Source organism: Cucurbita maxima, unplaced genomic scaffold (assembly GCF_002738345.1).
Source record: "Cucurbita maxima cultivar Rimu unplaced genomic scaffold, Cmax_1.0 Cma_Scf00025, whole genome shotgun sequence".
In the NCBI taxonomy this organism is placed as follows: Eukaryota; Viridiplantae; Streptophyta; class Magnoliopsida; order Cucurbitales; family Cucurbitaceae; genus Cucurbita; species Cucurbita maxima.
The window spans coordinates 1414402-1424569 of NW_019272041.1; the positions used below are offsets into that span (position 1 = coordinate 1414402).

The 10168-nt window shown below is 33.9% G+C and overlaps 2 protein-coding genes across 3 annotated transcripts; both read right to left on the bottom strand.

Moving 5' to 3' along the window:
• Nucleotides 1-2186: 2186 nt before the first annotated feature.
• Nucleotides 2187-3335, bottom strand: LOC111498539 (serine/threonine-protein kinase RIO2-like). 2 transcript variants are annotated; one of them, XM_023149832.1, is made up of 5 exons: nucleotides 3290-3335; nucleotides 3162-3257; nucleotides 2963-3010; nucleotides 2415-2583; nucleotides 2187-2341 (listed from the first exon to the last, which is right to left on the bottom strand). In XM_023149832.1, the coding sequence occupies exons 2-5, from the start codon at nucleotides 3209-3211 to the stop codon at nucleotides 2204-2206; spliced, it is 405 nt and encodes a 134-aa protein (XP_023005600.1). In that variant the 5' UTR covers nucleotides 3212-3257; nucleotides 3290-3335; the 3' UTR covers nucleotides 2187-2203. The 2 variants fall into 2 exon arrangements, with proteins under 2 accessions (XP_023005600.1, XP_023005601.1); XM_023149833.1 differs by having other exon boundaries at nucleotides 2415-2599.
• Nucleotides 3336-6626: 3291 nt separating this feature from the next.
• LOC111498405 (ACT domain-containing protein ACR8-like) lies at nucleotides 6627-9193 on the bottom strand. The gene is made up of 7 exons (XM_023149638.1): nucleotides 8782-9193; nucleotides 8630-8675; nucleotides 8416-8530; nucleotides 8250-8317; nucleotides 7523-8095; nucleotides 7324-7428; nucleotides 6627-7252 (listed from the first exon to the last, which is right to left on the bottom strand). The coding sequence occupies exons 1-7, from the start codon at nucleotides 8853-8855 to the stop codon at nucleotides 6890-6892; spliced, it is 1344 nt and encodes a 447-aa protein (XP_023005406.1). The 5' UTR covers nucleotides 8856-9193; the 3' UTR covers nucleotides 6627-6889.
• Nucleotides 9194-10168: the final 975 nt, after the last annotated feature.

The window sequence follows — 10168 nt, forward strand, 5'->3', positions numbered from 1 at the left end:
TTAAAATAACTTTATGTAAATACAAAATTTAATAATTAAAATAAATTTTTAATGGTTAGGGTTTAGGGTGTAAAGTAAGATTTAAAATTTTAATAATAGTTAAATCATGAGAGAGAGAGAGAGAGGAAGAAATTCAATTCTTGTAATATTTAAAGCATGATAAAATAATTTAATAATTAGGGTTTTGTATGGAATCAGCTGTCTTTTTGTAATAAAAAAATTATAAAAGTAAATTTATTTATTTACTCAAAAATATTTTTTTTACTGTTTGGTCTTTTTGAATATTGAAATATTTTAATTATTATTTTTGTACCCACTTGTTTCCTCCTCCATCATCTTCAAATACAAAATTATAAAAAAATTATTATAAATATATAATAATAATAATTGACCAAGTAATTGCATAAAAAACTTAGAAAGCATCTTGTTTTAAAAAATTAAATTTAATATTTTAGTCCAAAAAAGGCATTAAGATAAAACAAAGTAGAGATAAGAACCAAAGAGTTTTTTATTTTATTTATTTATTTATTTAATTAATTAATTAATTTTTGAAAATTTTAATAGCATTAGCATATGGGTGAGAATTTCAATGCACATTTACACCATTTTCTTTTCTTTTTTTATTTGTTTTTTCCACAACTAATAATGGTTTACATTATAATATGTATTATACTTTTCACTTTTTTTAATCTAATTTCTTGAAAATAATAAATCAGAATAAAATATTTGTAACATAATTTATGCATTGACTAACTTTTTGTCATGAATCATCCTTTAAAAATGGGTATTTTGGTAATTTCACACAATTTTAATTTTTTATTTTATTAAAGGCTTATTATAATTTATATGGTTGAAATAACTTTTTTTTTTTTTTTGCCAATTTTGCCCCTCGTGTGAATGTTTTAAAATTGTTTATTTATTAATAAATGGGTGTTTATTTGTATTTTCAACTTAAATAAATTAAGGGTAAAATAATATGAATAAGGAAATAGAAATAAAGGCAATGTTCTACTCTTTTTTTTAGATAAATTATTTTAATTTTAGGTGATTAATTTGAATTTGAATGAGCTAATTTGGAGATTTAATGTGAGTAAATTACATTTAAGTGAATTATATTAAGATAATTAATTTTAAATTTTAATATCATTTGATACACCTATGATTAATTTAAGGTTGTTCAACTCGTCAAATCAATGTGGGAGAAGTTTTTTTATTATTATTATTTTTATTTTTATTTTTGTCAATAATTGAAAATTTTGACTTGGTCCAAGTCAAAATTAGGGTATTGTACTCATACATTTGAATTTTTTATTGTGTTAAATTAGAACGGAAATAATTAAAATTATTACAAAAATTAAATCATTAATTAAGAGCCTTCATAAAATAAATCTCAATTAATAACTTCAAAATCAGTTTTACTCAACTTTATTTAACAATTTTATCATCAATTAAATCTCTCCCGAGCCAGTGAAAAGGTAGGGTCCCATTGTTCAAGTCTCGAAATTAACCCCTAACGTAAACTACTCATCTATTTACTCATATATGATAGCATGACGTATCATAACTCTACTTAACGTGTTCAAGTAATTTAACATCACATGACATAACATAACATACATAGCTTTACTTGGCATACGGTAGAATAGACATATCTTAACACATCACTTAGCATAACACAACATATCATAGTATAACATAGCATATCATAGCATAACATTATACATGACACGTGCAAGGGTCACGGAAACATGTCATCATACATAAAATAATTCTTCCAACCAAGCAGATGGTATTGGAGCCAGACACCGGGCGATGCGCCAACGAGGAGGCTGAGCCATGAAGGAGTGGACACAAGGCGGTGTGCCAGCAAGGATGTTGCGCCCCGAAGGGGGTGGATTGAGAGGTCTCACATCAATTGGAGAAGGGAACGAATACCAACGAGAGGGCGCTGGCCTCTAGGGGGGAGGGGGTGGATTGTGAGACCCCACAACGGTGGGGAGAAGAACAAAACATTTCATAAGGGTGTGGGAACATCTCCCTAGCAGACGCGTTTTAAAAACCTTAAGGGAAAGCCCAAAAGGGAAAACCCGGAAGGGAAAGCCCAAGGAAGAACGGGCTGTTACAAAGATGATCCTAAATTTTGAACTATGATTAGATCCGTTCGAATCAAAATGATAAAATGATATGATTAGATCCGTTGGAATCAAAATGATAAAATGAATACCTCGTCTGACATGTGTAGATGTTGTTCCACCACATTGGTGTCCATTTCATCAAACTTGAAGCTTTCAGCTTCTTCATCGCCTGAATCTGCATCTCCCTCGATTCCACCTTCAAAAAACTGCATGTCGTACAATCGCCAATAAGTTTAGAATGAACTGGTTAACCAATTAAGTCCAAATGGTTTTCTATACCTTTTCAATGTCTTCCTGATCCTTTAGTGTGAAACCACTGGCAGCAAGCTCCTTGTCTAGACTTCCAGCACCTTTTGATATCGAAGAAAAGCAAGGCCTCGCACCTTCATCATTGTCGATCTCTACATCATTTTCGTCATCCACAGTCTCATGGAATGACATGTTAAACCTGTAAGAGAAAGGAACTGAAAGTCTTTAGCATATCAATAATGTGCTACACCTCAAGATAACATGCAAACCTACTAGTCGAGTTCTAACATGTTGTTCACATACTTCGATTAAACTTGCTACGATTTAATCTACACCTCACAAATCGTGTAGCTCGTGATGCTAACCAACTCCAGTTAAGAACGGAACGTAAAAAGTTGCAACCAGAACACAGAGACCATAACTGCACGATCTCGAAAAGCAGTATTATATTGTTCTTTAGAATTTTCAATCTTGCATGCAAATTAGCTGAAGAGAAATTCCATGAGAAGTATGTAACATGAAAGCTTCAACTTCTTGTAACATCAAATATTCTTATTGTTTCTTACAACATCACTGACCTTTTCCTAAAAAATTTGAAGATGCATTCAACATCACGATCAAAATACCTGAAATTGAAAAACGAAACTTAAAAAGATCGTCACGTAAAGCATAAGCTAATAGAAACATGAACTTTAGGATTCATATGATACGAGAAACATTGTAACCCGAAAAATCAATATTTGATTCAAAATAGAATCTCCATATTGCACTTCTTACATTTGTGCATTACGATGCGAGACAGAAACCATTTGTGGAAAATCGATCATTGTGACCTTCTCATCATCATCAATCTATAAAACACAAGAACAGAAAGATTGAATAAACGGTGGTAAGCTTAAAAAAAAACTTGAACTACAATTAGATATTTGTAAGTTCAAAAACGAACGATCACGAATACCATGCACAATAGGAAGTATGTGAACCTATAATATCTAATTTGGACCAAACCCAAAACAATGCTGAATAATCAACCTATAATATCATGCACAATAGGAAGTGGGCATCAGAAGAGCATAATTAAATCAATGAAATCGAAGTTGAAACAAGAGAATCAAAATGTACACCTTCAAACTTACAAAAGGAGAAAGAAAATAACGAACGATGAGCATTTTTCATCATGTTTTTCATTTGTAACATAGCATTTCAGTCAGCTCACGAATTCCCATCTCAGCACTTGGCATAGCAGCAGTAAAGTCACTTAACTGGTTTTTATGTCCAAACAAACAAGTTACAACTTACAATCTGTGAATCCTAGTCTCAAGAACAACTAGGACTTTAATTTAATAACTTAACTTACACCAAGAACGTAGAGGAAAGCTAAGGGTTTCTAACTCAAAGGTCGTCTTTGGATCCTAATTGATTAAATCAATCTGCACCTAAGAGAGGTCCAAAGCTTAGGGGCTTCCTTAATTAGTCCAAACATATTTTAGGACTCAGAGCATGTCTTGTATGATTGTTAAACGTTTGTTTGAGCATGTTAGACATTTATATATGTATGAAATACTCGGAGGAGCATGCTAAAGACTCACGTATGCCCCCAAAAGATATATGAATCACATTTCCTTTGCCATAGAACCTACATTTAGGTCCCATAGGTATGTCGGGTACAGATAATTGGGGAGTAACCCTTAATTGTGAACTTTCCTAGGACGGTTAGGATCTACTTGTTATACAAAGTTTAGTGGTTGCCCACAAAGGATCCTAGGAGTCGTATTGGGTATATTAATGGGGGGCACCCAGTAGACGTATACTTATGGGGGACATGCTGTTGAAGTATTTGTCTATCCATAGATCGTGGCTTACCTCATACACATGAGACTTACTCGATGGTCCAGTACAAAGGCAATTTGACTCACACACAATTAGCGCAAAATTGATGGCAAACTTTGAAAAACGAAAATATAGAGCTAAGTATACACCCCTAGCTAAGTATACAAACACTCCTTAATGTCGATTTAATGTTTGTACCAAACTTTATAGTTCAATGTGTAACTAACTCTCCGTATACCTCTTTCAAGGAGTTCTCAATCCCTCCTAGGTTCACAACCCATGAGTTTTTTACTTTCTCTTAGACTATAGCTTTCATGTATGTCTAGGTCCTTCATCGGTCTTACGCGAAGAGCGCCTCGAGTCACTGTGACTCCATGAAAAGGCCCTATGGTAATGCTCGTCAATATAGATGAGCCATTTTTTGCTTTACATAGTGATTCCGTTCCATACCTATCTACCTATGGAGCTCTATTGGTGTCGAGCAACATCTTTATCCCTAAGATCAGTAAACTATTTGTCATTATGCTCATTCCATGTTGGAACAATAACTATCTGCTCATGTACCCTCTTGGGTTAGAACAGTAAAACTACATGTTACTTCGCATTTTCTAGCTCGAATAGTAAATTACCTATCACTACGTCACTCGGGTTGGATCAGTAAAGAAACCATGGCTCTCCCCACTAGACACCATCGATTTGAACTGCAATAGTATACTCTCTGTGGCTACTAATATCCTCTATGAGTGACAACTAAGTCATGTGTAACAAGTAGACCCTAATCTTTGTTGGTTAGTTCACGAAAAAGGGTTGTACCCTATCCGCCCTACAAGGTACCTAGCCAACCCAAGGAGACTATGGAACTCATGACTAAGTGCTAGGACCAAAATATGACACATAACAATTAGTCCAACTAATAACTGGGCAAAACTAGCAACAACAAGCTATCCAAAACCCTAAATCAATGTGTAACAATAAATAAAGAAATATAACATATTTACTAAGTGAAGCATAAAGTCCAATTATGTACGAGAGTTCACAAAATCATGCATGCGGAAGCAGTCCGCTATAAGACAATAAATGTAATGAAGTGGTAAACTATTCACATTATCCAAGTACAATTTTGACCAGCATTTCTTATAAACGGACTCCATAGAGTTATTTCCCATTTTACAAAATTGAACCAATTTATTAGTCTTTTTACCTAACTCCACGTGACGATATGTAATTCAAGACATCGTCGATACACACTTAGCACTAATATATGAAGGAAGGTTAATGGGTTTACAAGTTTGGATTAGATTCAAAGCCAAAATAATGAGGTGGGTACAAAAGGTAAATGCTTGCTTTATTCATATGAGTCTATCATACCCACTTCATTATTTTGGCTTTGAATCCAATCCAAACCAGATGCTTTTTTTTCTTTAAAAATTATTTATCCAAAGTTTAAAAGTGTATTATTTCAATTAAAGTTGGAATATATTTTAGTTATAAATGGCATGTTACTTTATTATTTAAAAGGGTAATTTAACTTGAAGGTATTAATTTTATTTCAAAAATTCCAAAAAAGCAAATGAATAAATGCTTAAAAGATAATTTATTAATATGTTCTAAATATTATTGCCATGTGTTTTTATTGTTAATAACTTTTTACCAATATATTCTATAATTATTTAGCTTTTTTATATTCTTAATTTTTGTTTCAAAGGCCTGAATTATTACTTATAATATTTTTTTTAATTTGTTTTGTATATTTTTAAAGGTTAATTAATTATAAAAGGTAAAATATAAGGGTTAAAACTATATTCTAACATGAAATTGAAAATTAAATAAATAAAATTATCTCTACTAATATTTAAATATATCACAAAACATTGGATTCCATTTTTTTTTTAATTTTAATTTATTAAAAGGCATTTATGGAACTTAATGTAGCATAGAATAGAAAGTTATAGAATTTTTCATTTTTAGTTTTGATAAATGATTATATATGTATAAAGTAAAATAGGGGTTGAAAAATGAAAAGTCAACTAGTAGGAGTTGACATTAGATGCAAAAAAATATGAATAATTAAAACTTAAGCTGCATGAGACATGCCAAGAAGAAAGTTTCTAAGCTAGGACCTTGTGTTTTTCAATGGAAGAAATAAAAATATATAATTGATATGTTCGATCTTTTCCTATTATAGCTTTAAAATTATTATTGTCACGTGAAGGTTAAGTTAGCTCTTTCCCCCGTTAAGATTTGTCTTTCCAGTTACGTGTCACATTGAGCATTCCACGTTTTCAGAATGAGAAAGGAGAACATTGGTCGGGCCTGATCCCATAGTTATAATCAAAAGGACAGCTTGAATCATCGAGGTGACCAATGGAAATGGGTCGATTAAAAGACATTTATTTTTTAATATAAAATTTGGTATTTACATGACTATGATGAAATGTGTACTAAAAAATAATCTCTCTGTGATTGTGCATCAACAAACCCAATCTTCTAAGCTTTCAAAAAATATGTTCCTAAGAAACTAAAATAAACCAAACTATCCCTAAAACCAACCTTTTCTCCTTTCTTTTATCTAAATTCTTTGTATACACAGACTCGTATAACCAGAGGAAGCAAACAATACTTCTCAATCCTTCTCTCAATGGCTTTTCTTTTGAATCGAATCGAACCCAACTCTTTCACGAACATGATTTGATCAGTCCTAGGTTGTATAAATTCCTCCTCACCATGCTTCCAAGAGTAAACAACACAGCCCCGCCAACTCCGTGCGTCTGTTCTTCCCTCTCTATTGTTTGATGATAACTCGAAGGGAGTTCCTTCACTATCAAGTTACTCAATCCGATCCTTTGTCTAACGGACTCGATGATTTTTGGATCAGCTGCACTTCCCATTGCATCGGTCACGTAGAATGTATTTAGAACCATGTCATCTGTGGTGGAGATCTCAGCTCTCGTTACGTTTAGACCGTTCTCTCGAAATGTCCTTGTCACGTCGGCTAAAAGGCCTGGCCTGTCTGTTGTGCATAGTTCTAGCTTCACACCCTGCAATAGACAATGTTAATCAGCTTGGGGTTGGGAAGAATGATAAGAAAGAAAACAAAATCAATATTTACCTCAGATGCTCTTCTTTGAATTGCAGCTTTTAAGCATTGAATAACTCGCTGTCGTTCGGCTTCGGAGCTAATTGGGGTTCCATCACTGTGCCTAATGTAGAATTCCTGTAAAAACCGAACCGAAAACGTTACCATAAGATACAAAAACCGAACCGAAAATGGTTAGTTTGAACTCTCAAGCGTGGAGAATGACATATACCAGATATGCTCTTTCTTCTGCAGTGTTGATTGTGGCATGAAACACAACATATTCCATGTCTGTCAAGGTGAATATCACATCGAACAAAAGTTTTGTTCGATCCTTGCATTGAACATACACAACCGAGTAACCTCGCTCGGTGCAGTTCTGAACCGTTACAGCGGGGGAATTGTTGGCATTCGACTTGAAGATAGGCTTCCTCTCGTAATCACGGTCAGCAAACATCATTTGATGCAGTCTCCTTTCGGGGTGTGTGACTGCCATCGATACCGAAGTCTTGGCACTACGAATGTCATTGTCTCCCTTAAGAACACTCCTCAACCGTGCAACAATGATATCGATTTTCTGTCGGTCTTCAATAGGAGAACCTGAGTTGCAGTCCTTGACATAGATCAAGGAAGCAATCCTGCCACTGTGAGTCCAAACCTTAGCCTCCACCACATCACATTGCAGATCAGCTAGAACAGCAAACACCTCCGAAAGAAGACCAACACGGTCGGTCCCAGTGAGCTCCAACGCCGTGGTGGTGCCGTTAAACCCTTCGCTGCTCCGATAATTAGTCATCCCAAGCGACTGCCAAATAAAACAAACACCCGAGATCCATTAATGAGTTTCCATCATAAACAAACAAGCATCAGAATGTTAACAATTTCAGCTCACAACGAAACAACACCTAATGTTCATCGTGAGAATTCAATCAATAATGAATTAATCAACTACTAATCACCTGCTCGAGGTAGCTAATTACGCTCTCATCGGTTAATTTCTCACCGTTTTTATCAGTAACATGAAACACTGCAATGAAATCAGGACAAACAACCATAAGAAAACATTCAAAAGGCAGAAGCAACGAGCAAAATTAAGCTGTTCATGTTCATAATCTTATTTCTTACCATCCATGAACCATCTTCCATCTGAAGAAACATAAGCCTTCTTGATTGAAAGGTTCAAATCAGTAAGAATCTGTACAGCCTCCAAGAGATTTCCATATCTTCTAGCACTATCAACCTTAAAATCAAAAACAAACCCACGGAAAGAGAAGTTTCAGCCACAGAATCAAACACAATTTCGCAAGAAAACAGAGCGTTTCAATGGAGATCTTCATACCTTAACCAAAGTGGCCGTAGAGCAAGCGCCATTGTCAATAACAACTCTGAATAAAGAACAAACAAATAAGCCCCAATTCGGAGAGAACGCCGGGAATCATCAGGAATCACCGAAGAAATTCAAACAAAAAACAGGGGAATTAAAGAACAAACCTGGGAGTGTTCATCCTAATAACAAGCTTCTCGTATTCATCAAGACAAGAAGGCCACTCCACCTCCATCATCATCTTCAAAAACTCAAATCGACACAGCGATTTTTCAACTTCAAACCGTTGCTTAAATAGCGACGAAGAGAAATCAAAGAAACCGAGACAGATAAGGACGATCTAAGGCCGAGTGAAACTAAGAATCAAAAGAGAAAAAACAAAGTGGTGTTCAAAAATCTCCGCGAGGGAATTGAGAAAAAAGGCATAGACAAAATCGCCAAAAACAACGTCTCTGGAAGAAACAGTGGCTGTTTCAGTTCCGAAAAAGGCCTGCAAATCCCTTTTCCCTGCGCTTCGATCTTTATATCTCCACCCGTACTCTTGGGATGAACATTTATGATTATATAATATCGTATCAAATCTTCAAAATCTTTTTTTTTTTTTTTTTTTTTTCCTTTTTGGCGAATAACTGTTTACCGTCTGCGTGGAATTGTTTCTGGAGCTGAGAAGTCGCTCCGCGGAGTGAATAATAAATGGCCTTACCCTGCCCGGATTATGCTGCCCCTGTTTTCCTTTTTTGTACGACTAATTGCTACCCCATTTTGCTGTCCATTAATTTTTTCAATTTTTAATTCGTTTTAAATAATTTTAAATAATTTATTTTCTTTTTCCGGCACAACAAAAAAAAGTTTTAACCACTAGAATTAAAACAAATAATATATTCTATTTAAAATAATTGTCCATAATTTGACAAAAATTTGGACCAACTTGAACGTTTGTTATTCGAGTAACCCGAATAAATCTCCAATCCAACCTTCTTCTTTTAGTTAGGTTGGGTTGTCCGGATGTTTCTTTTTATTATTATTTAAAATACATTTATATTAATAATTAAAATTTCATAAAATTCAAATATTAGATATTCACGCCTCACACAAATGTTACAGTAACTCTATTTTTTGGTTTGTGTGGTTGGCTCGACAAGAAAAATGTAAATACGTGAACTAACCTAATTTTTTCAGTTTCCAAAAATTTAATCCACCCGAAAATGAAAAAAATCTAGCATAACCCAAGATTTATGGTTTGGGTTGGGTAATCAGGTTGGTCGAGTTCTCGGGTCAAATGAAAATAGATTATTTATACATTTGGATTTTTAAATTTAAATTTTTTCCCAAATATGTTTTTTTTAAAAATACATATTTAGAAATGGGTTAACCAACAAAGTTATATTAATTTACGTAATACATTATTAATATAATTAAATAAAGGTTACACCTCAATAATTAAATTTTAGTGCAAGACAACATTGATTTTTGTTGGTGGGAGTTGGACTGTCCAGCAAGGATGCCACGTAAGTTCATGACGTGTACGTTTGCTTGCAATTGACTCGATAGTAT

Bases quoted from the DNA above. Each gene is read 5' to 3' on its own strand.
- LOC111498539 (XM_023149832.1), bottom strand. From the start codon at position 3,211: ATGATCGATTTTCCACAAATGGTTTCTGTCTCGCATCGTAATGCACAA. The intron at 2,584-2,962 runs GTCAGTGATGTT...TTTCTCTTACAG, and splicing joins TTCAAATTTTTTAGGAAAAG to GTTTAACATGTCATTCCATG. The intron at 2,342-2,414 runs GTATAGAAAACC...TACGACATGCAG, and splicing joins ATCAGGAAGACATTGAAAAG to TTTTTTGAAGGTGGAATCGA.
- LOC111498405 (XM_023149638.1), bottom strand. From the start codon at position 8,855: ATGATGATGGAGGTGGAGTGGCCTTCTTGTCTTGATGAATACGAGAAG. The intron at 8,531-8,629 runs GTATGAAGATCT...TTTGATTTTAAG, and splicing joins CTACGGCCACTTTGGTTAAG to GTTGATAGTGCTAGAAGATA. The intron at 8,318-8,415 runs GTAAGAAATAAG...ATTTCATTGCAG, and splicing joins TGGAAGATGGTTCATGGATG to TGTTTCATGTTACTGATAAA.